This window comes from Myxocyprinus asiaticus, chromosome 11, assembly GCF_019703515.2.
Source record: "Myxocyprinus asiaticus isolate MX2 ecotype Aquarium Trade chromosome 11, UBuf_Myxa_2, whole genome shotgun sequence".
In the NCBI taxonomy this organism is placed as follows: Eukaryota; Metazoa; Chordata; class Actinopteri; order Cypriniformes; family Catostomidae; genus Myxocyprinus; species Myxocyprinus asiaticus.
The window spans coordinates 4,440,733-4,467,779 of record NC_059354.1 but is presented as its reverse complement, the minus strand read 5'-3'; the positions used below and the strand labels follow the sequence as shown (position 1 = coordinate 4,467,779).

Genomic DNA, 27,047 nt, shown 5'->3' with positions numbered 1-27,047 from the left:
GCAGGAGATACGGATATAAACACAAAGACACTATGCAAACACGGAAGCCACCGGGCTAGCGCGTGTTGATGAAATAATTGTCCCCACCCCATGTCGTTCTGTGTATGGAAAATTTTGGTGGTAAATCCAAAGAGAGGAGTACTTCAATACAGTGAAGCTGACGTCTTCTTGAGTTGTGAACTAGTTACAGTGGCAAACAGCAGGCGCTTATGCTCACACTGATAATGCAATCAGACCGCGGTTCAGACCCCAAATAAAATGATGTGAACAGAGACTGGCGGGGGCAGGGGGAGGAAACTAACTCGGGTTCGGTCCCAGCAAAAAGTGTGAAAGCACCCTTAAATTGCATGTAAACATTCTGATTGACTCCAGTTTGTTCTTTAATACTGCAATATAAATGAATAAAAATAAGTGTATAAATGCATAAATCTTTATATAGTCTTTCACTGTTTAAGAAAGTGATTTGATGCCTGTGATTTGTTGTAGGACAGACCGATGTTCAAACAGATCTTGTCCACACTGGAGTCGATGTGGAATGACACTCAGTTACCTGATGAGTGCAACACTTTCCTGCACAATAAAGCAGAGTGGAGGTACATTTACACTCTTATGATTACATACTGGAGATAAATCAGCATCATAGAACTGCCAACTGAATTATGACAGTGTGTTGTGTGTGTGCATGTCATTTTGTGTCATCAAGACATTACACACTGTAAAAAAATGTATCTTCAGTGGAGAAAGACAGTATATACATTTATAAATGAGTCAAGAGATATGTTTTTATTTAATTTTATTTATTCAGTTCACTAAAATCCACATTCATTTGTGTGATCATCTTAAAAGATCTGAAGTGAACTGTTTGTCCCTTCACACCCTTTGGAGAAGGGTGGTCCAGAAAGTTCTGGGTGTTTGATGCTATATTAAGACCTTCTGGAAGTCAGCCAGGAAACCGGAACTAACCCAATCTAAAGCTAAACACAGAAACAGAGAGAGAGAGAGAGAGAGCGAGAGAAAGAGAGAGAAAGAGAAAGAACGACAGAGCAATACAATGTGATGTATTAAAAAGGGGAAATTGAGAGCATGTGTGAATGAGAAATTGCAACATTGTCAGGAAAGAGACAGACAATTACACAGGATGTTTGAAGAGGGAGTGGGGCTGGGCTAAAAAAGAGGGTGGGCCAAATGAGGGGGCAGTCCTAACTGGAGGCTTGAGGTCTCCTGTCCATTTATAAATAACTATTGTCAGATAAGAGTCTGTAGCTCCCTCTGCTGGTTCAGTCAAATATCACACATTAACAATCACTATACAAACAAACAAACAAAACATTTACACTGTTACAATCCAGCAGAGAACTTGTCTATGGAACATATGGACTAATTGTAATGGTACATTTGACAGCATCTTTCTTACATATATTTCAGATTTTTCTGTGGTGTAAATGTGACAGGTGGAAACATCAAAGAATGAAAAAGATCATTTTAGCAAACTTGTTAGGGCCGGTGAAAACATAAAATAGTCAATATTAGTAGATAATTTGAATGAGAAATCTATTTAGATATTTTTAATATATATATATATATATATATATATATATATATATATATATATATATATATATATAATATTAACAATTGAATAATTTGCATTTAATTTAATTTATATTTCAATATTTTTATATAATTATACATTTAAAAACAGTTGGTATATCTTCTTTGAACAGAAATGTTCTACTTGGTAACAAATTAATCTTTGGACAATATGATTGAGATATAAAAGTAATTTTCCAATGTTATTATTTACAGTATATAATTATGTAAAAAATTATACTTTTAGTTTATTTTTTTCTGCTATTCTGGCCCTAAAGCCCTATGGAGTTTACATTTTTGCAGTTATTTTGTCAAAATACTTCAAAATTGTGACAGTTTTTCAAGATCATTTAATATACAACATTAGGGCTGTAACGCTTATTAGAATGATTATTCGACTATTCGGCGATTATTGCAACGATTAATCATTAGCTCTTAACCGATTATTCAGCTTGTGACCTGACTTAAAAGGTTGTATTAAATGTGCTTGCTAACAATACAGAGGACAAAATCATCTTTTAAAAATACCTCTAAATGACATTCACTGAATTAAAGGGAAAAAAATGGTTTTTATTATGTTTAATTCAGTAAAGAAATTCACTGTAAAAAAAAATCCTATTGTCATCAAGTGTATTTGTCTTGTTTTCCATTTAAAATTATCTAAAAATACATTTACTTGAGAAGCAAGTTGAGAGAATGTATCTTTTCACTTGGTTATACTTCTGCGAGTGCAGTAAAGACAAAATATGCTTATATTCAAGATCTATTCTCTAAAAGCAAGTCTAAACATCTTATATGCTGCTTCTCAGTTGAATGCATCTTTTTTAAAGGATTTTTAGATATTTTAAAATATTTGTATTTTTAATATTATATTCAACATTCTCAGATAACAATTTTTTCTTCTGCAGTATAGCTGCTAAAGTAAATGTATGTTGTTTTAAAGGAGCTTTAGATATTTATATTGGAAAACAAGCCAAAACAAAAACAAATCAAAAATGTATTTTGTTGCAGTGTATAATGGGGTGAAGACTACCCTCTCTGACCTTTCTGTTCACTTCAATCCATCTTTAACTCACAAAAAAACAAACACTCTCTTATTAATAAAGCTGTGTTTTGCCAATTATCTTCACGATAAGAAATGCACAGTGACATATTTTATGATACAATATGTCACAAGCCATTCTCAGGGCTTTTTGAGCCATAACAGCAGAAAAAACACAAAATATAGTTACTCATTTAACAAATATTTTACATGAATGTTAATTTTTTTAACAAAGTTTTACTTTGTATTAATTGTATCTTTCATTGAATAAAATAATCATAATTAATTTCATGATTTCCAACCAGTCTTGAAATGCTACAAATGTCCAATTCTGTAAAACTGTGTTAAAAATTAATAAAATGAGCATGTTAATTTTGCACTTTGCAAAAATACATTTGTAAAAGTTTTGAAATACCACCATGCAGCCCCCTGGGAGCCCTGGACCCCAGTTTGAAAATCCCTACATGACAGTTTGAGGCGACAGTGTGTTTCAGTATGTTCTAATTGGTGTTAAATGGCTTAATTACATGTTGACAGTAAGAATTGTTTATGCCTGTTGTTATGTTTTGTTGTTGAATCTGATGGTGTGTGTTGTTGTGTGTGCAGGTTTGAGATCGAGGCGACTCTAGAGCGTCTTAAGCGGCTGGAGAGAGATCTGAGCACTAAAGAACAAGAGCTGAAAGAGAGAGAGAGACGACTGAAGATGTGGGAGAGGAAACTCATCGAGCAGTCTAACACACCCGTGAGTCTCTCTTCCTCAACAGGTCAATGAAGTCACTGAAGCCTGCACAAAAACACATCACAGCAGAATTCATTCATTGTGTGTGTTTTTCTGCCTTTTACATACTTTACAACGAGCCACTCACAAATGAAGCGCCCACACTCATATATGTGTAGGTCACCTGTCACCTGCTGCTCAGTTGTGTTTTACATGTGTGACTCATGCAGATCACAGGTGGAGCAGACCATCGATCAGCAGAAACATTACTAGATTATATTTTAAAGTTACATGTTTGCCGTTTTTCACCTTTATTTGATGCCAAATTGGAGAAGGAATCAGGAAATGACAAGGGAAAAGAGGGGAAATGGGATCTGGAAAGGAGATTGCGTCACCCGTGATTTTACCACACCGTTTGTCAGAACACTGCCGGTGTGTGTGTGTTTTACCTCAGCTGTACTTTTGGGACAAAATTTTCTCTAGAAGTGAGCTGAAGCTGACAAAAACTCTGTTTACTGATGTCGTCAAAAATAATAATAAATCAAGTAAATACTATTTTCTTCTAGGGTTCGAGTCTAAATAAAATAAACAATTATAAAAATTGGGAAATTCCATGTCAAATCAACCACATTACAGAAACTTCAGTATTTAGTGTATTGCTCAGTATTTAGTGAGTAATCCATTGTTTTGTAGAGGTGGGTCAAAATAAAACGTTTCGCCTATGATTTGGAACAAAACTACAGATCGTATAATGCCATTATTATTAATGCTGTTTTTGTTATTATTTCTAGAAAATGCCTTAAATGTTTTTCATAAATCTATGGAAAAACATGGACACAAAGATTACATTTCTACGAACTGGATACAGGGGTTTTACAATTATTTTTATTAATTATATTTAAGGATTTTAAAAGATTTGTATTATCTCAGACAACCTTATTTGTCAATGAGCCATTAACATTTTTAAATATATTTAATATGTTTTTCTATCCTACCTTAAATGTAATCAGTTACATCTCCAGAATTATTTATTTTCATATACGAAATGCGGAGTTGTTCATAAATGTTAAATAAATGTAATATAATGTTTGTAAATAAAATTACCGAAACTTCCCCGGCTGAAATGTTTGATTAAATGAATACATTTTCTGAAGAAATATAAACAGAAATGATGATGAATGCCAAAATATTAAAAGCTGTGGATCAGTGTTATCTGAGTAATCCATTATTTTGTAGAGGGGGGTCAAAATGACAAATGTTACTTGTGATTTTGGAGTGAAACTACAGGTCAGAAAATAACCGTAGAAAGGTGGCAGCATCATTATTTTATATTAACACAGAGATATTGTGGTCTATTACTAAAATCAGTTGACTTCAGCACCTCTTGTTGCATCACATGCCAATGGTGTGAGTCCATCAGTAGAATTTATTTATTTATTTATTTATTTTTTAAAACAAGATTTTCCTCTGGTTGAGTTGACATGGAATGTCCCAACTATATTTATGTAAATACAACAAAAGTCTTATTTAGGTAAACGTGTGTATCCATTGGCCGCTCGTCTACACCTGCTCCCATTCTCTTTAAATTCAGACCTTTCCTTCTGAAATCATTCTTCTTTCAAATTTAGATTTTGTCTGTCTACTTGGAGCTATATGAGCTATACTAATTTCCTTTCTTTCATTTCTTCTTTGTCTGTGTTTGTCCTCTTGTTTTCTCTCTCTCTATATTTCATGATATTCTCTCTCTAATTTCCCAATCCCTTCCTCGTTCTCTCCTTCCTCTCAGTTCTTTCTTCCTGTAGCCGCAGCCATCAGCTCAGGGTTGTTGTTTGAGTCGAGGGTGGAGGAATTGAGTTCAGAGGTGTCGTGTGAGATCAGCGGCTGTGCTGATGGAGAGATTGGTGGTCTGGCGCTGCAGGCCGTCATGAGGGGGTTTGGCGAGATGTTTCCGCTGGAGTTCCCCTCGGTTCCTCTGCAGCAGTCGGGCATACAGGTCCATATGAGGACCACAGAGAACTCTTCCAAGACCTGCTCTCTTAGACAGGGATACAAGATCACTATGCCTTTGGGCATGGCTGCGTTTGACTGGTCTGATGACAGCGATTAGGACACCGACAAACTGTGTTTGGGCATCCATTTATTTTGTCTCAATAGAGCGCAACAGTTAGGCCCCAGAAGTGAAAACTCATCAAAAATTCATTTTGTTGATAGAGAAATACATTTAAATATTAGTGTAAAAAGTGTAAAACCAACAAACAAGACCTATCATAGGCTTTGATACTGTAAACAATGATGTAAGGGTGTTTCCTCAACTCCGGACACTTTCATGGCCCAAGGCATGATTTTTTTTATTTTTTTATTTTTTTAATATGAAGGTCTTGAAACTTTTTACCAGGCCTTCATCATTCATTTTTCAAATGTACATTCATTTTTATGTACAGATTTGACTGTTTTATTTTTGTACCAAACTTAGACTTTCAATATTTCTAAAACTAAGATTATCTAAACAAAGAAATTTAAATAAATATAAACCAATTCAATATTTACATAAAAAAACAAAAATGTTTTGCCCCTAATACTTATTATTATTTTTTTTCAAAAGTTAGTGTACTTGTTAACCAAGTTGCTAAAAGTGTCAGTGAAGAGCATACTTGAAATGAAATATAAGACAAAATAAAGAAAAATCAAGGGAAATCTCACTTGAGAATATTTTTATTGGGCATCATTTCCAATCAAGCTGTAATTTTGCCACAAAAAAAAGCAAAAAGTTTGAAAATATGTTTTAATTGTGTGTTTTTAGGATACATAAAATGTTAGCTATGGAATTAGCCTTAGCAAGACAAAGGAGTCAGACATTTTGGGCTCTATTTTCCTGGGCGCGCAAAGCGTAGTGGCTTATCCAGTTTTCGTGCCAGCACAAAGCGCAAGTGGTCGTGGGTAGGAGTGTTTGCGCTATCTGTGGGTGTATGCGCACAAACTGTGGGTGTATTTTGTGTTAATGAAGTGGTGCAAAGTTTAAACTCAGTTCCTGCATTTGCAGTTTGTAGATTCCACCAGCAAGTGGTAATAAAGTTCATGTCCAAACTCTGAAAATATAGAAGCACATCAAATTATGTACCTGACGATTAGAGTTGTAGACGTCTTCTGTGAAACAAAATTTTTTGAGATTTGTGTTAAACTATCTATAGTTCATGGTTTATTTTTAGTCATTATTATTATTATGTTTATATTTACAATTGTATTTATGGTCTAGTTTGTAGGCCTTAAGGTATTTTTTCACCTTTAGTTGTAGAGTAATTTTTAAGTCACTGCAAAACGGGCCGGTGGAAGAAGTTGGAGAGAAGAAAATGTTTGGAATTGGTATGATTTTTTGACCACTTTGTTATTTTTATTATATTTTCGTTTCGTTTGAAGTTTAATTTTAATATAGAAATATTTTTGGTTGAAATTAATTTAATTTTTCAAAATCGAAATCAACTGGTAGAAGTGAAGTGCATGCCGATTCAATCACTGTTAATACTAGTCATGATTTGTGTGTCAGTGGATGAAAATGATTAATAATATTTACATTCTCTGTAATTTAATGGAGCGTACATCCAAATTCTGATGAGAATCACATTTTCCATGTTTGTAAAAGCAGCATGTCACTGTCAAAGAAATATGCTCAACAATCATAAGGACACAGTTAATACACAAAAGAACGTGATTTTCAATTCTTCTAATTCACTGCATACAGTCCACTTTTACACTGCCAACTTCTTATACTTCTTATTTATATCGCTGGTGCTTGAGGGAATGAACTATATAATATGACGCAGATGGTGGAATAACTGAAGTAGAACCTCAGAATTAAATTGCACTTAATCCAGCCCATTTGCGCATTGCGCGTGCGATTTCGCTAAACCTAATTGTGCTCAGACTTAGCACATACTTGCATAAAAATACCAAAATTTCATGGCTATGCCCACTGACTTAACGCTAACGCTCTTAAAATAGGGCCCAATATGTAAAAAACCTTAAAATGTCATTTCCATTTCCAGCACAGCATTCTATCAAACACAATACAGAATTTGCTGGAAATCACACTGTGGTGGGAATTATCATGATTTGCATGCTGTACACTGTTGGACATAGTTAGTAGACTAATGTAAAAATGAGTGCGTGTGAACAATGTTTAGTGATACTCTCTGGAAGTACACAGTGATAAAAGTTCCCAAAGTTGAAGAAACACCCATATACTTCTGTAGTGATTTCAACTACATCTTTGATAAATTGTGTTTAATAGTGGAATTCCCAGTGAAAACTACACTAACCATAATGCTGACGAGAGATCCACCAATCCAAGAAGTCGCTGTTACCATGGAAAAGAGATCTGAAGTAACCGCCCACTCCCATGAAGCACTGCAAATGCTGTGTCAAGTCGGTCTCCCTACACTCTCAAACAGCTGATATATTTCTAAATATACCTTAACATTTTTGTATAAGCTTCTAAAATATTTTTTGTTTCTACATATATGTATTATCAGTGACAATGCTGACAGCTCGGACAGTCCTCGTCTGTGCGCATCGTCGACGCGTGCGCCAGCCGTTGACTGTACTAAAAGGGTATCACAAAACTTTCCTTGTGCGCATGCATTGAAGCCGTTCATATTAGCTTGCGGTCAAGAGTATACTTTAAAAGGCAATGCGGCCGACCAGGCACCATCCGATCCGGAACACAGAAAAACTAAGTATAACTGGGCCTTAAGTTAACACTTTTATATTGTACTGTCATTATTTTTTATCAATTACGTCATTCACAATGTTTCATGGGATGCATGATTCATTGATAAAAGATGCTACGTACCCACGTCTTGTTCCTTAGTCTTGGTTTCTATTTTTTTCTAATACTATTTTGCTTTAAACCAAAGTTGATATGACGTAAGTCACTGCTCAACTACCATAGTATGATGTATCGTTAAAATTGGTTCTACAATGTAGAGCTGTCGTTAATGACGTTATGCAGATGGTGGAGCAATAATTCTGCGGAGATTAAATGAATGTCAAATTATAGCACATTTACTGTACATGGACACCAGAAATCCGTTTATTGCGAGAAAGCTGCTTAAGACACAAAAGTATGCATGGTGTAATTGCCGTTCCTAATACATGTGGCTCGGTAAGTTTCCCCTCTTACATCGTACTCTGGGGTTCTCCCGGAGCATTTGAACACATTCAAAAATGCACACTCGTCAAAAATCTAGGGATAAAGGACACTAAAAAGGTTGTCACTGTAGCGCTCTATAGGGATGGTTATAATGATTTTTTTATGCAGATGCAATCTACTGAAGGCAATAACAGTGCATTAAAACCTAATATATTTGCATTTGATGTAATGGTGCTCTTAATATGCAAGGTTCTTCATGTAGCACTTCTGTTACAAGTATTCTGGAATACATGCGGCTCGGTAAGTTTCCCCTCTTACATCGTACTCTGGGGTTCTCCCGGAGCATTTGAGCACATACGAGAATGCACACTCTACAAAAATTTAGGGATAAAGGATGCTAAAAAAGTTGTCACTGTAGCGCTCTATAGGGATGGTTATAATGATTTTTTTATGCAGATGCAATCCACTGAAGGCAATAACAGTGCATTAAAATGTCTAATACATTTGCATTTGATGTAATGGTGCTCTTAATATGCAAGGTTCTTTATGTAGTGCTTCTACTAAGTTTTTTGGAATCTGTTTTTCTTTAACTAGAACAGTATTTATTTGCAAGAGAATTCATATTTTTTTAAAGAAGAGTTTAAGTGGAAATAAGCCATCTGTCGGCACTGTAGAGGTTACAGCAGTCACTTCTCTTGAGTCTCTGTAAAAGCTGTATTAGGTGAGGCGGCCCGACACCCACCGGATCCTTATGGTTGTTATTTATAGCAAATGAAGTGGATGTATAGCCACATGCTGAAGAGAACTGGAGAGAACAGCGTGTCAGCGTGGCGAGGACAGCGCACACTTACCAACAACTGACATTTCACTGACATTAAGATTGGCCAATTTAAGCAGTGTGAAGACTGTGACGAACTCTCACACAGCCACAAGAAGAAAGAGAGAGACAGAGAGAGAGAGGAGAGAATGAAAAAAGAGAAAGAAAGAATATTTCAGTATTTCATCCAGGAGAACTGAAATGTGTATCTTGTTCCTCTGTTTCACTGTTCACACCCATTTAAGAACGTTTTTTTAAGTGAAAAAAGGGGTTGTACTTTTAAAAATGTTTTAAATGATGCACACTTACATAAGATGAAGACTCAAGTCATATCATAATCCTATTAAAGAGGTCACATGATCAGCCCATTAGTTTTAGCTTTATCTCGATAACCCACCTGATATTGGACACTTTTACTTGCGGAAGAAATTGTTAATGGTTGACTGCAAACAGTCCATTTTTACAGGAGGTAAATCTGTGTCGATAGTTGCTTTTTGGAGCGTTATCAGCAAAAATCTATGACGATTGTTGCTTATATATATTTTTTTGTTTTGTTTTTTTTTTTTTTTTATTCCTCCATGTTCCTCTATGGCCGGTGCTGGAGGATTCTACAGTTAGAATGACTCATTCAGCTGTATAACAGTGGCCTCTAGAGGTGAAATAAAAACATCCACTGACTGACTATATTCATCCATATTTTTATCCTCACGTCAATGCAAATTTTGATTAGATAAATCATGTGGTCTAAATTGAGGTGAGGGCATGCAAAGAAAAATTTGACTTTATGGAAACGTGCCCCGTCAGCACATACATTGTGTCTCCAATTTCTTATTTTGTGAATAATAATAAAAAACCTCATCTGGTGAAAATATATGCTATAAAAACTTAATTTGTTGAATACTTACATACACACCAATCAGCCACAACATTAAAACCACCTGCCTAATATCGTGTAGGTCCCCCTCGTGCTGCCAAAACAGCTCTGACCCTACGAGGCATGGACTCCACAAGACCTCTGAAGGTGTCCTGTTTTATCTGGCACCAAGACGTTAGCAGTAGATCCTTTAAGTCCTGTAAGTTGTGAGGTGGGACCTCCATGGATCTGACTTGTTGGTCTAGCACATCCCATAGATGCTCAATCGGATTGAGATCTGGGAAATTTGGAGGTTAAATCAACACCTTGAACTCTTTGTCATGTTCCTCAAATCTTTCCTGAACAATTTTTGCAGTGTGGCAGGGCGCATTATCCTGCTGAAAGAGGCCACTGCCATCAGGGAATACCATTGTCATGAAGGGGTGTACGTGGTCTGCAACAATCTTTAGGTAGGTGGTATGTGTCAAAGTAACATCCACATGAATGCCAGGACCCAAGGTTTCCCAGCAGAACATTGCCCAGAGCATCACACTGCCTCCATCAGCCTACCTTCTTCCCATGGTGCATCCTGCTGCCATCTCTTCCCCAGGTAAACGACGCACACGCACCCGGCAGTCCACATGATCTAAAAGAAAACGGGATTCATCAGACCAGGCCACTTTCTTCCATTGCTCCATGGTCCAGTTCTGATGCTCACGTGCTCATTGTAGGCACTTTCGGTGGTGGACAGGGGTCAACATGGGCACTCTGACCGGTCTGCGGCTACACAGCAAGCTGCAATGCACTGTGTGTTTTGGCACCTTTCTATCATGGCCAGCATTAAGTTTTTCAGCAATTTGTGCTACAGTAGCTCTTCTGTGGGACCGGACCAGACGGGCTAGCCTTCGTTCCCCACACGCATCAATGAGCCTTGGGCGCCCATGACCCTGTCGCCGGTTCACCGGTTGTCCTTCCTCTGACCACTTTTGGTAGGTACTAACCACTGCATACCTGGAACACCCAACAAGACCTGCCGTTTTGGAGATGCCCTGACCCAGTCGTCTAGCCATCACAATTTGGCCCTTGTCATAGTCGCTCAGATCCTTACGCTTGCCCATTTTTCCTGCTCCCAACACATGCAATTCAAGAACTGACTGTTCAGTTGCTGCCTAATATATCCCACCCCTTGACAGGTGCCATTGTAACAAGGTTATAAATGTTATTCACTTCACCTGACAGTGGTTTTAATGTTGTGGCTGATCAGTGTAAAGCGCTGTAATGGAGCCAAGTCTCTGTCATTTCAAAATAAGAGTCCCAAGAAAAGTAAGTGGGCTTGTTCATAGTCCTGTGTTATGCTCCAAATCTTCCTTTTTTTCTAGTTATTATTGGGATATTGGTTGCACAATGCACTGCTTCTAAGACTTTATAAAAAAATATATATATTTTTTTACATTCTTTAAATCTATTTTAAAAACTGTTTAATCTGATTAATTGGTTATTGACCTTTTTCACCACCTTAGTTTTGGCAAAATCCACTATCGGTCGTCCTCCAATTTCTACAATGACATCAGAACCAAAAACTTTTGCTTTTGTGTGATGCTTCATTTACACCACTAGGTCCAAGACGACAGCCATACAGGGCAAAAAAAAAAAAAAAAAAAACTGAGTGCATCTTTAACACATTTTGGCTCTTATTAAACTTCTCTTTAAAAGGAAAGTACTGCAATTTATTTGTCTGAAGAGATTTTACTGATACAGTGTTGGACAGATAAAAGCTTCTGACTGATGTGACTCAGTAAAATGTCATCCATATAATTATACATTAAGGTTTGTTTTTTCATTCATTTTGTCTGTATTTGCTGTCTGAACTGTAAAACACATAGTCTTACTTTTCATTCTGGGATGCATTTCATCTACAGTATATGGACGGTTTGCTATTCCCCAAAACAGCATTATTTAATTTAGGCTTTAAACATTGTTTGATATCATTAATGATTATATTAAACATTTTGAAGTGTTAATACATGAGTTTTAGTGTTGATAATGTACATTTTTTATTTCAGTGTGTCAGATAGGTGTGTTTGGAGCAATATTCTGCCTCAGGGATGAAAACACTGATGTCTCTATGACTTTGAGAAATTTCTCTCAGGTTAAGGAATGTGCAAAAAAGCACTGTGTGAGTAAAACGCGGGAACTTCTGTTGCTGACATCTAAAAGCACTCAGCACATGCAAAACTATTATGATGACAGAAAAAAAAAAATAACTATAGTTCAGTCAGGACCACTCTGTTTGATTGGAATTGATTTGTACGAGCTCTTGACATTTGTTTTGGCAGGAAGGCTCCGCTCTGAGGGGTTCAGCTTCCATGCTGAGCACATGGTAAACCTCGCTGAGGCTCGAACCCCCAAACATAATGACAGAAACATTTAGTTCTATGGTTATCGGGGAATGTGGCTCCCTGAAGGGACAAGCAAAAGGTGGCACCATAATACTCGAGGTGCGCGGCTCCTTTAACCAAGCTGAGCAAGCGTACCTCATTTACGACTGCAGTAAGGCTCCCTGACGATACAAGGTAAAAGGAAGCGTGCCATGAGACTCGAAGGAGTGGACAGTGGCTTGCCTCTGAAAAGCTGGCGAGGGAAGCAGTTTCCTGAGAAACCGTGAGGGATGTAGACAATGGAGATTGACAATGGAGAGATGTGATAGATAAATGCTGTTTTAAAGTTGGAAACTAGTCAAGTCGTCATTTTTATTTGTAAAAGATCATGCGTTAACAGAAGATCATGCATTAACAGAAAATGAAACTGTAATATCTATAATGTCTTAGAGTCATCATTGTGTAGTTTGATCAAATATGATTGTGAATTGTGTTTAAAAATAAGTAATTAAATAATAATTGTATTTATAACCCCAGTGAGCAAGCCGAAGGCGACTGTGGCAAGGAACACAAAATTCCATAAAATGTTGGTTAATGGAGAAAAATAACCTTGGGAGAAACCAGACTCACTGTGGGGGCCAGTACCAGTCTGGCTAAACAGCATGAATATAATACCAATATTAGTTATTTATGTGCAGTCCAAGTCATGGATAAGTAAATGTTAATGGCCAGTGTTTAAACAAAGATTTTGTATGAACTGTAAGATTAATGACTAATGTCTTTGAAGTCCATCCTGGATTAACCTCAGAAGTTCACATAGATGCAATTGTCCTTGTTAGTTGGCTGATGAAGGGTTTTGTTGGCAATTAATTGATAGTCTATGTATTCCATTTCAAGAGTGTAGTCCATCATTAGACCGAGGTGATGCAGGCAGAGATCAGTTAGGTGCATCGCAGTTCAACCGGCCAGTAATTTCGGTGAGGTCTATCCTAATCCAAGGTTCAGGCAATGGCATATGAAGTATCCCATGTCTTATGGTTGGAATTGGCATCAGTTCATCCTCTGAAGTCCATCGTAATAGACTGAAGTGGTGTTTGGCTGGCACCGGCTGCTATTAGTCATCATCACTCAGCGACACGTAGCAGTGGAGTCCAACATGAAGCAGGAATGGAGCTGGTCATGTTGGACTCCACTGCTATGTGAAACTAGAATGGAAGGGCGGCACGAAGGATCACTGACATGTGCCGCAATGACATGCTCCTTGTTCCTGTGGATATAGTGTGTGTATAGGCAGAAGGTGACGGTCATCCCACAGTCTTTAATGTGGAAGTGGGGATGGTTGAAGCTGCTGTAGGAGCTGCTCTGATGCAGATGTAATGAGCTGTATAGAGGTTAGAGGCCAGTCCACGATGCTGAAAGTTTCGACGGCAATGGTAGACATGACGTTCCCGTCCTCAGTAGCGGACAGGGGCTCGTCAGGACTTGCATCAACTCGGGGACCTGATCATGGAAGAGAAAGGACAGAAATCAGTATTAGTTTGTGAGACAGTTACAGAAACACATTTCTTACTTGTCTGTCTTAAAAGTTTAGGATGAATAGAAATGGTTGGCGTTCAACAGAAATCAGCTAGTGTAATGTCTAGGGAAGGGTTGAAAGCCTTAGTGCATGCAGTAAATTCCCCACACTTTAGGAACCCGTAGAATGCTGTGGAAAACTTCTTCCTGCGGCGGAGGATACGGACAACAGTAATGGTGCTTTGAGTGAGATAAATGGACTCACTGCCGCTTTATGCGAATGAGTTAAATAAAGCTTGTTTTACTTTTGTGAAGAAATAATAGAGAATCTGCAGACACACTTGTCAGGAGCATGAGAAGTCCACAGACTGTAGGGAATGGTAAAGGTCCCAATGTCAAGTCAAGTCATTTTTATTTGTATAGCGCTTTTCACAACACACATTGTTTCAAAGCAGCTTTACAGAAAATCATGCATTAAAAGAAAATGAAAATGTAATATCTATAAAGTCTCAGAGTCATCATTGTGTAACGTGTTCCTAAGAGGTGGGTGGGGGTGAAAGGAGCCTACAGATATACAGTGTCAGGTAGGGTGTGGAAACCCGCATTCCCACTTCTAGAAAAGTAAAAAACTTGAACTGATTTTGTAACATTACAGAGAATATAGCAGTAAAATATAAATCTTGCTTTTGCGCCTCTCGAGAGCATTAAACAACTCCAGCAATTACGGATGTTGATGAATAACTGGTCATCTAACCTAGACCTAAAAATAAAATGGGAAGCTTTAGATCAAGACCATACTGAGGATCTTATTTCAGTGAGAGCACCTCACATATAAAGAGGTATTAGGACCTTGGCCTGGGGGAGCAGACTTCCTTTTTGCCATTAGAATGCAATCATTATATTGCGCTCCATGTATTGCACATTGGGCTCATGGAACCAGAGCATCTGCTCTAATAAACCATCAGGTTTTTGTATTCTGTCATGTTTGAAATAGTGAAAATGCGATGAAAACCCACATTTCTTCAAAGCTTAGTGCAATGCTGGGCTGTAGCAATGCTCACATTTACTCACCATACTCTGTGTGACGAGGAGGAGGGCATGGCCGGGCCGTGGGGATGCACGCCTGGCCCTGAATTGTTCTTATCAGTCGGGAGGGGGATAAAGACGAGCCAGAGGTGCCAGTTCAAGAGAGAGAGAGAGACACACGCTGCCGCTGTTTGTGTGCGTTTATGTTGTGTTTCAGCTGATTTATGTCATTAAAGTTATGTTGACTGTTCTGCTGATTCCCGCCTCCTCCTTGTCCATCTTAAGAACCCTGTTACACTCTGGTTTGCGAATGTTTATTGCAATTAATCAATTATTTGTAGCACAATAAAACAATAGTTCACCACTGCGCTGTAAACCACAATAAATGAGGACAATCAGAAATGTAAACACATACAACACACTCTACGGTTGATTACAGCCAGATCAAAGAAATAAGTCTTTAGCTTTGACTTAAATTCAACTGTTGTGCAAGCAGATCTGAGGAACACAGGAAGACTGTTCTATAGCTTTGGGCCAGCTACCGCAAAGGCACGGTCGCCCCTCATCTTTAGTCTTGACCTGGGAGCCGTCAATGTCTATGATCCGTCTCTGAACAGGTTTATTTATACACAGTAGGTCAGAAAGTTAAGGTGCCAATCCAAGACTTAAAAAAAGTTACATTTAAAATCAATCCTGTAACAGATTGGCAGCTATGCAGAAAAATTGAAACAGGAGTAATATGTTAATGTTTGCAAACGGCAGTCAAAAGTATATTGCATTACTGCATAGCATGGGTAACGCCGGATTCACACATCCTCCATGGCCGTGGTGTTTGCGGAGGAAGAGCTGGGCGTGAGCGCGGTCATGTTGGAGCAGGTGCTGCTGCGGCAGCAACCTCACGCTAAAGGTGTTTGTAATTAAAGTGGCGGTCGCTATAACTGCAAAATATTAAGAAATAATGAGCTGCTGCAGCAGATTTTGATAAACCACAATAGCAGCGATGGAAGAATTAGATTGATATAAGCTTCCATCTGAGCAGAGGGCCATGCGGACTGCTGCGGGTTGGTGGGCGGGGCCCAATGCTGGAAGAATCATCCCAGGTGAACGCCTGTGCGACAGACTAGAGCAGGTGTGTGTTCTGAATGGTGAGTTTATATGTACTGCCTAATTGGTAGGAGGTGGAGTTCATAGATCAGCTAAGCGTCAGCTGTTGAGCCGGCTGGCACTCCGTGGTCTGCCTGAACTTCACTTAAGCTCGATTTCAGTCGTTAAAGTTCCATTTGTTTGATGGATCCATCTATCCATCTACTGTAACCCAAAATAAAACTTCTGTCATCATCTGTGAAACACAAAACAGTTTATCTAGTAGAATGTCTATGCTGCTCTTTTCCATTCAATAATATTGGGTGGTAATCCAAACTGTTAAGGGTTGTTCAAACATACAGTGATTAAACTACTGAAGGTCCTTTAGTTTTTTAGTGGGCGTTCCTACTCGACTGCAGTATCCAGCTGTATCAGGCGTGAACTCTGCTCAACTTTGTTGCCTTGCCAACAATCGCTGTTGATGCCAGAAATTGCCAACTCCCATTGAAAATGAATGATTTCCAGTCCATGTATTTAAGCCTTTGAGCTCAAAACAGGACAAGCACCATAAACATAGTCCAAACGACTTGTGTGCTATATTCCAAGTCTTCTGAAGCCTTATGTTAGCTTTATGTTAGAAACTGACCAAAATGTTAGTCTCTCTATTCTTCTGTGTTTCAGCTTCTCCCAAACCTGGCGATACACTCCTGGACAGAAGAGCATGTGGTTGGTGGAACATTTTCTCTCATTTACAGTAGTAGTGAGGATTATACTGTATCAGAGTTGACTTTCAGATATGCGTTTTAACCTTTGCATTTTACATTTATAGCATTTCTGGATGCAGCAGATCTTTGGGGGTGAGGGATTTTGTTCTTTTTATTTCTTTTATTGATTAATTATTGTTTGTAAAAGTCCTCTGAGATTTTATTTAAGAGTGTTTATAGGCTCCTAAAGAAGACTTTTTACATGTGTGTGTGTGTGTGTGTGTGTGTGTGTGTGTGTGTCTGTTTGTGTGCAGGTGATGGTGAACTGCAGCAGTATGCTGATGTGTTTAAGGAGAATCACATCACTGGACAGAGACTGCTGCTGCTATCAGAGAGTGACATGAGAGATCTGGGTGTGACGTCTAAAGGACACATAATACACCTGAAGGTAGTGCACTAACCATATTGTTAAATGGGACACAATTTAGATTGGTTCTAACTTTGATAACTCTATACGTACTGTACGTCAACAATTGTTTATTATTATTTAACTCTCCTAAGGAATTTTTGCAGAAACAGAAGAGACAAAGTTGATAATTAAATGAAACATAACTGAGAACCCCTTTAACCTGTTGATGTGCACCCCCCCACCCCCCCAAGAACTGATATCACTTTGCTTAAATTAGTTCACATATACTATATAGTCTAGTCAAAAAAGAGTTAATAATTGTTGACATATTATAAAAATATAATTTGTCAACATTATGAACAATTTTGAACAGCACACTATATGGTAAATGTGAACTAATTTAAGCCAAGTAAAGTCAAACCCATGGGTGGGGTCAATGAGCATCAACAGGTTAAAGGGATCAGGACATGAGAAAGAATATTTTCCTTGACCTTTTAATGTATAAGAGTTCATTGTACTATAAAAACATACTGTAAGTTTCAGAACTCAAAACTTCATCCTCAGACGCATTTGTTGAAACCGAGCGTCCAAAAAGACTCGTTCTCTACTTCCTCCACATTGTGATGTCACACTGTTGTAGACATTTGCATCTGACCACCTCCACAACAACACATCAACACCTACTTTACCTCATCACTTCCGTAGCCCCACCCAGTAGGGGTGAGCAGTTAGAGAGCAGGTCAGTCAAGAGCAGAGAGCCAATCAGAACAGTGGGTGTTTACTGTCATGTCTTAAAGGAGAAGCAGCACCAAAACCGTGTGTTGTGTGCAAAAAATATTATCTAATATTATAAGTGAACCTCAAGGAAAATATTAAAATAATAAAAAAGGCATGTCATGGCCCCTTTTAGTCTCTTGAGATATGAAAGAGCAACTGCTGAGAATTAAATTTCCCCCAGGAAAATGCTAGTTACTGACAGCACACATCTGAACCTTTAAGGCATTAGTATGTGAGCTCCATAGAGAGCGTGATTTGTTGAATGAATTAAACTCTATGTATATGACATATCCCAGAGCATGAATTACATGTTCATAAGTGATACACAATGGTATTAATTGTTGTTTTGCTGCTGTAAGTCTATTAACAGGTAATAATTATGTTACATTCACGCACAGCTGGTCAATGGCTGATTGTCAGTGCGCTGCATAACCTCTGCATAAAGCCATATCCTACTTTTTTAAACATCATGTCTAATCTTTTCTTTTGCAGACCGAAATTGAGAAACTTACCCATGACTACCTGAGTCTGTTCCACTTTCCCCCATTGATCAAGGCATGTGGTCTCCATGGTTGCATCTGTCTATTTATCTATCTATCTACGTATCTATCTATCTATCTATCTAAATTTATTTGAGTGTTCTTTGTGGCCATTTTCAGGATGGATTGGCCTCTGAGGAAGAGGAGGACTCGAGAAAAACAGTAAACCTGGAGTTGGTGTTTGGATATCACTGGAAAGCAGGCACAGGCCTTATGGTAAATTTAACCGCCATTTCTCACCACTTTATTATGTGTAGGATCAATTTATGGTTATTATTTAGCCAATGATGTAAAAATAAATCCACATGAACTGTAGTATTGGCCTTATATTATTCCATCACTCACAAGACAGATTTCACAATTTTTAAATGGTAATAGGAAAGTAATATTGTTGGCATTATACAAAAGGTTGTTCTTAGTAGGGATGGACTGATATGAAATTTCTGTTCCAGTATGATACAACTTATTATAGGCGATGCTTATAACATTAATTCATAGCTCTTTGTGGCCGATACGATAACCGATAATTCACAGCTCATTTTGTCTGATACCGATACGATAACGATAATTCACAGCTTATTGTGGCCGATACAATAACTGACAATTCACAGCTCATTGTGGCCATTACGATATCGATAATTCACAGCTCATTGTGGCCGGTACGCTAACCGATAATTCACAGCTTATTGTGGACGATACGATAATGATAATTCACAGCTCATCGTGGCTGATACGAAAACCAACAATTCATTATGGCCAATACGATAATGACAATTCACAGCTCACTGGGGCTGATACCAATATGGTAACCGATAATTTACAACTTATTGTGGCCGATACGGTAACGATAATTCACAGCTTATTGTGGCTGATACACTAACCGACAATTCACAGCTCATTGTGGCTGACACCGATACGGTAATCGATAATTCACAGCTTATGGGGGCCGATACGCTAACTGATAATTCACAGCTCATTGTGGCTGATACGATAACCAACAATTCACAGCTCACTGGGGCTGATACCGATCCAATAACCAAAATCTCACAAATTACTGTGGCCGATACGATAACCAATAATTCACAGCTCATTGTGGCTGACACGATATGATAACCAAAATCTCACAACTTATTGTGGCAGATATGGTAACCGATAATTCACAGCTTATTGTGGCCAATACGGTAACTGACAATTCACAGCTCATTGTGGCTGACACCAATATGATAACCGATAATTCACAGCTCATAGACCTTATTCACAGCAGCACCGTCTTTGATTTTTGATGGGAATGACAACAAGGTTGCAAGGTATAGATGTACAGTCTCTTCTATGGGCTGTACTGTAATTTAAAGTGTTTTTGGATTGTTCCGCAGACAAAACAATGAAAAATATATTTTCAAGAACTTTCTGTAGACAAAAAAAAAAAGAGTTGTGGTAAATCAAATGGGATCTAGGAGCTTTATACAGCTTTATACCGTGTGTTCGACTGAATAGATGGTAAATCAGTCCCTTACAGCCTTGTTTTCATTCACGTTAAAAATCTAAGATGGTGCTACTGTGAATAAGGTCTATTGTGGTCGATATGATGACCGACAATTCCCAGCTCATTGTGGCTGATACGACAACTGACAATCCACAGATCAATGTGGCTGATATCGATAATTCACAGCTCATTGTGGCCGATATTATAACCCAGAATTCACAGCTCATTATGGCCGATATGATAACTGACAATTCACAGCTCATTGTGGCCGAAACCGATAACCGATAATTCACCACTCATTGTTGCTGATATGATAATTCACAGCACATCCTGGCTGATACAATAACCAATAATTTTACCTTTTGTGTTGTAACCCTTTAAACTGAAGCTGTTAGCTAATTGATAAAAAACGACCCACTTGAAACAATATAGGTTGGAAAGCTTGAAATTTGGCCTTCACAATTGGACCAACTATTACGTTTTGTCGAATGTAATGTAAACCAGAAGTGAGACTATGTTACCAATGTATGCTGGTTTGAATTAGAAAAAGTGATATTACACTTGGTTTGCTAGGTTGTGCTACATTGTGTTTGGGTGTTTGCTATGGCATTGCTAGGTGGTTACTAGGCTGTTCTAGGTGGTTGTTTACTGGACCAATTCCAAAAAGTCCTGAATAGTGAGTGGGACTTACACCCCTGAATGTCTATGGTGGTCTAATTGATAGTTTTTTGTATGCAAGCTCGTAAATTTGTTTGTTATTTGCTGTTGTTATGTTTGTATTGCTGTCTGGGCATCACTTCCTGTGTTAACAGGGGCTTTTGTTGGAGATGTGATGTCTTTTCTGAACTGAGATTTTTTTTGTCACGATTGCAGCGATTTGAAGTTGTTTTCCTCCAGTAAAGATGCCTGTTATTGCCCAATCGAAGACTGACCACCTTAAATGCTAAATACGCTACAAGCCACGCTAAAAGCATTTTCGCTTCCGAAGCCTCTCATTTTAATACCTCACTTTCTTTCACTTAAAAAAGGCAGAAAAAGATAAATATATATAAATATGAGGCATAGCATCCACCCCCTCTTGCTGGCGAGCCTTTGTTCGGGCCCCTGACACTGGAGAACGACTGCATCTTCACTTGCCGTTTGAATTTAATCAAAAGTTTAGCCAGAAGTCATTTTCTTTTTAAAAGGCAAATGTTATTTAATCTTTCAGCTGTTCATTGTCCCATCATAAATAGTCCCCTTTCAATGCGTGTGGTGGGGCTGAAGCGGGGCCGCTAATTGCCTCCTATTTCTCATGACATGTGGTGTTTTGGCTCGTAGGAAGCTCAGCAGGGAGAAGGAAACTGGAGCCTGAGAAAATGAGAGCTAATTATTTTCCCCTGCCTGGTGTCAGCCTTCGTGTCAGCCTTGTTTTTACAAACTGCAAGGTTTTTTGCACTAAATAAAACAAACCCGCTCTGCTCTGGGGTTTTTTGTTTCTTGCCTTTTTCGCTTGCTCGCTCTCTTTCTCTCTCTCTCTTTCTGGTGGTGTTGTGATACCAGCTGCACTTCTCAAAGCCTAAATGAGGCCCTGAGATTGTGCTTTGCCCATCTGACAGCACCGAGTGTTGCTGTTAATGAGGATATCAGGGTTTAGTCACCAGAAAGGTGCTGAATTATGGATGAGGTGTCATTAGAAGCTTACCACGCTGGCCAACATTACCACACATTGTTTCTGCTGCCGTTATTATGCAGGGATAACATTTGGCAAATGCTTGGTCGGCGCTCGGATAACGTGTTAGTGTGCGCATGTGTGGACGCAATGCCTTTAAGTCTTGCCAAAAACAAACAAACAAACACATACTTACAATTCTCTGTTTACCCTACATCGCAAGCTTGAGTGAGATGTGAGCATAGCGTCAGCTTAACTACAGTGTAACTGCAGCTGCAGACTTGACAGGTCTTTCACACTGGAAGCGTTTTTATAGCGTCACAGCAGCGGCTCTTTACAGAAAAATACTGTGATTTGCATGTTACTATGGTGAATATTTATTTTAATAAAGACCATAAATTATAAAATGTTATCAGGAGTGGGTCATTGATAAGTATTACAAACTTGATCGTCGTGAAATCTTATTTACATGAGGAGGAGGACCAGATTTGCATCTAAAAGGTAAACAATAGCCACCTCCACAATCAGTTTGGTATCATCCATTGTTGAACACGAATGAGGTAAATTCTGAATTTACTGACGTCACGTGCATGTGTTTACAAGTGAAAGCAAACTCAGCTGTGATTGGGTATTGCTGAAGCCTATAGACCTGACGCGCTACTGGCGCTTCCGTGAATGGTCTAATCCAGGGGTCTTCAACCATTTTCAGACCAAGGACCCCTTGGTTGGTAGAGAGACAGAGCCGGGACCCCCGTTACATATTGTATCAAATTTAGTGTTTTGTGTTATGCCTATAAAAACGTGTATAATAGGCTACCATATTATTTTATATACATACTTCATTATGTTTACATTGCAAAGCCTTTGAAATAATCATTAAATACTGCCCTGCTGATAAGACCACCCAGCCTGGTCATTGCTGGTCATGCTGATTTTAGAGGGGTTTTGAACACTTTTTTTTAGCTGGTCAGGCTGGTCATTCTGATCTTAGTTGGTCAGGCTGGTCTTAGCTGGTTTCCCAGCCTGACCAGCTAAAATGTGTTCAAAACCCCTCTGAAACCAGCTAACTGATCAGCCAGGCCAGAGCATGTGAGCGGAGCGTTGAGCGGAGCGGTGATAATTCCACTTGAGCAGAAAGCGCCTTTTGAAGATTCCGCTCCGCTCGCTCAGGCCGCTCAGTGCTGCTCGCTCAACCCAGAATGCGCTTTGTGATATGCTGGTTTGGGAATCTGCGAAAGGAAGCAATAGGCCTGAGGTTATGGAGCTCTTACATTGTTTTATTGAAGTTGCAAACCTTATAGCCTAAATAAATGCAAAGTATGAATCAAAGTTAAGAACAAGGAAATCGAAAGGGAGTGTGGAGAGACCGTGAGAATTAGCAAATATTCCTTTTGGAATCGTACGTGTCACATTGTCAGAAAGCAAGAGGATGTGCTACGCAAACATGGTAGTGCAGCAAAAGGTGAGCTAGTAGGCTACACTACTATTCGATAATAAATTAATAGATAAGTAATATATCTTATTGTTTTGCCATCATGTCAGTGCAGCTGCCAGCTAGATGCAGGCCTGGTTCTGCGGGGTTGCAAATGTTAGAGCACCCTCAATTGAATATGCAAGATTAATAATACTGTATATTGGCAAAGCATATTTCATTGAATCCCAGCGAACACACACAAAAAATCCCTGCATCAAAACAAATAAACATGTATGATCTTGCAGATCAGTGCGTCCTAATTTGCAGGCGCAGCATTCTGCTTTCATGCCTCTATTGTACAGTTGAGCTTTTGATTGGTAAAGATTTCCACTCTTGTATAGAGAATTTCATAGCGGAATTGTCACCCAAAGCCAAATCCACATAAGTGAAATGTAAAAAAGAATTACTCTAGATTAGTGGTTAGTGGATAACAAGAAAAAAAGCCATAAATGTTTGTACATTAGAAAAAAAACTTTTCTTAAATGAAGGCAGTGTAATTTGTGAATTAAATAATTTTTATTTGTTTTAGGATCATTAAACATGATTTCATCTAATATATATATATATATATATATATATATATATATATATATATATATATATATTGGACAAAATCTCACTTTATGCAGGATAAATATCTTTTATTTGTTAAATCCATGGTTAATTCGCTGTACATATAAAGAGTGCATGCACACGACATGATCGTTTGAAGCATATAAAGTCCAGATTCACTTTATGCTGCTTTAAAAATATCAAGGAAAAACAAAGGGGGCACATGGTATCTACTAATATAATAATTATTATATAATTAACCATGGTCCTTTAGATTGCATATGATTTGTACATATAAAATTGTAGCTAATATTAATAAAGCAACAACACTGAAAAAGATAAAAACATTCACTGCTATTTTCTGGATAACATAATACACCCTTTAAGACTGAACACAAAATTAGGATGAGAAATTGCTCATTTTAATTTACAGACCCAAAGTCTGATAGCATTAAATCAGAAACCTATTAATGTATCAGATCTACAGAAATAATCATTCTGTGGAGACAAGTCAAGTCATTTTTATTTGTATAGCGCCTTTCACAACACATCGTTTCAAAGCAGCTTTACAGAAGATCATGTATTAACAGAAAATGAAACTGTAATATCTATAATGTCTTAGAGTCATCATTGTGTAGTTTGATAAAATACGATTGTGAATTGTGTTTAAAAATAAGTAATTAAATAATAATTGTATTTATAACCCCAGTGAGCAAGCCGAAGGCGACTGTGGCAAGGAACACAAAACTCCATAAGATGTTGGTTAATGGAGAAAAATAATCTTGGGAGAAACCAGACTCACTGTGGGGGCCAGTTCTCCTCTGGCTAACATCACGAATATAATGCCAATATTACTTATTTATGTGCAGAGCAAGTCATGGTTTAAAATGATTAAACTAAGTATTAAGGGCCAGTGTTTAAACAAAGATTTTGTATGAACTGTAAGATTAATGACTAATGTCTTTGAAGTCCATCCTGGATTAACTGCAGAAGTTCACGTAGATGCAATTGTCCTTGTTAGTTGGCTGATGAAGGGTTTTGTTGGCAATTAATTGATAGTCTATGTATTCCATTTCAAGAGTGTAGTCTATCATTAGACCGAGGTGACGCAGGCAGAGATCAGTTAGGTGCATCGCAGTTCAACTGGCCGGTAATTTCAGTGAAGTCTATCTTAAGTCCAAGGTTCAGGCAATGGCATATGAAGTATCCCATGAATTCATCCTCTGAAGTCCATCGTAATAGACTGAAGTGATGTTTGGCTGGCACCGGCTGCTATTAGTCATCAGCACACAGCGACACATAGCAGTGGAGTCCAACACAAAGCAGGAATGGAGCTGGATCCAGCCGGTTCTGGTGGCCTCAGGATAGGAGTCCCGAGGTTGAGACAGGGAAACAAATAAAATAATATTAGCATAGATGCCATTCAATTCATTGCAGAGTTATAGATCATGATCACTGTTTCTGGTTCCGGCAGACCTAACTAAAGCAGCCTTATTATGAGTTGAAGGATAAATTAGGTGTATGCCTGGCTAAATAGATGAGTCTTTAGTCTAGACTTAAAATCAGTGAGTGTGTCTGCATCTCGAACAGTGTTAGGGAGACTATTCCATAGTTTAGGAGCCAAATATGAAAAGGATCTACCTCCTTTTGTGGATTTTGATATTCTAGGAACTATTAACAGGCCAGATTTTTGCGAATGTAATGAACGTGATGGAATATAACGTAATAGAAGGTCACTTAATTACTGTGGAGCTAGACCGTTCAAAGCTTTGTATGTAGTTAACGGAATTTTAAAATTAATATGAAATTGAACAGGTAGCCAATGTAACGATGATATAATGGGACTAATATGATCATATTTCTTGGTTCTCTTCAGCACTCTGGTTGCTGCATTTTGAACCAGTTGAAGTTTATTTATTGATCTTGCTGGACATACTCCCAGTAATGCATTACAATAATCTAGTTTAGTCTAATGAATTAGTTTTCGGCATCAGTAACAGAGAGCATGTGTCGTAATTCAGCAATATTTCTTAGGTGGAAGAATGCTGCTCTACAAACATTGGTAATTTGATTTTCAATTGACAGATTGGTATCAAATATAACACCTAAGTTCTTCGCTGTTGAAGACGATTTAACAGTACATCCATCGAGAGTCAAATTATATTTTAGCGGCTTATTTTTAGAGGTTTTTGGTCCAATAATTAGTACCTCTGTTTTGTCGGAATTGAGTAGAAGGAAATTTCTGGCCATCCAATCTTTTATTTCATTGATACACTCTGCTAATTTGGAGAATTGTGAAATCTCATCAGGTTTTGAAGAAATATAAATTTGGGTATCGTCGGCATAACAGTGGAAACTTATTCCACGATTCCTGATAATATCTCCCAGGGGAAGCATATACAAGGAGAAAAGCAGAGGCCCTAAAACTGATCCCTGTGGCACTCCATACTTTACTTTTGTTTGGTTTGACAATTCCTCATTTACATAGACAAAGTGGTAGTGGTCTGCTAAATAGGACCTAAACCATGCTAATGCAACTCCACAAATGCCAACATAATTCTCTAGCCTATTCAAGAGAATGTTGTGATCTATCGTGTCGAATGCAGCACTAAGATCTAAAAGCACTAGAAGTGAAATGCAGCCGCGATCAGATGATAAGAGCAAATCATTTGTAACTCTGATAAGTGCAGTCTCTGTACTGTGATGAGGCCTAAATCCTGACTGAAATTGTTCATATATACTATTTATCTGTAGAAATGAACATATTTGGGAGGATACTACCTTCTCTAGTACTTTCGACATAAACGGGAGATTTTAAATCAGTCTATAATTAGCCAGTTCTCCAGGATCAAGTTGTGGCTTCTTAATAAGTGGTTTGATAACTGTCATTTTAAAGTTTCTTGGGACATGTCCTAAGGATAGCGAGGAGTTAATAATAAGAGGTTCTGAGATTAAAGGGAATACCTCTTTTAAGAGAGTAGTTGATATTGGATCTAACAAACATGTTGTGGCTTTTGATGTTTCGATAAGTTTTGTTAGCTCTTCATGACCTTTGACAGCGAAGGATTGAAGTTGCACGTGAGGAAAATTATGAGACACTGTTTTTTGAGGTACTGTGACAGATGATTGCATAATTCCATAATTATTTCTGATTATTTCAATTTTATCAGTAAAGAAATTCATGAAGTCATTACTCTTGTGCTGCGACGGAATATCTGGTTCTGTTGAGGCTTTATTCCTAACCAATTTAGCCACAGTACTGAATAAACACCTAGGATTGTTGTGAAACT

General features: G+C 38.0%; 1 protein-coding gene across 4 annotated transcripts in view; it reads left to right on the top strand.

Annotated features, from left to right (window-relative positions):
- The window catches only part of LOC127448344 (mitogen-activated protein kinase kinase kinase 20-like), a 57,759-nt gene that overhangs the window by 17,784 nt on the left and 12,928 nt on the right, over positions 1-27,047 (top strand). For 3 of the 4 annotated variants that reach the window (XR_007898505.1, XM_051710791.1, XM_051710792.1), the window contains exons 10-16: positions 487-593; positions 3,239-3,374; positions 16,850-16,894; positions 16,998-17,025; positions 17,187-17,320; positions 18,551-18,613; positions 18,718-18,813. Coding sequence is in view for 3 of the 4 variants with exons in the window: in XM_051710791.1 (XP_051566751.1) it covers positions 487-593; positions 3,239-3,374; positions 16,850-16,894; positions 16,998-17,025; positions 17,187-17,320; positions 18,551-18,613; positions 18,718-18,813 (609 nt within the window). In the remaining variant the exon portion in view is untranslated. Of the gene's footprint in view, positions 1-486; positions 594-3,238; positions 3,375-5,136; positions 11,987-16,849; positions 16,895-16,997; positions 17,026-17,186; positions 17,321-18,550; positions 18,614-18,717; positions 18,814-27,047 lie in introns of those variants that run through there. The other variant, XM_051710793.1, reaches the window with a different exon arrangement.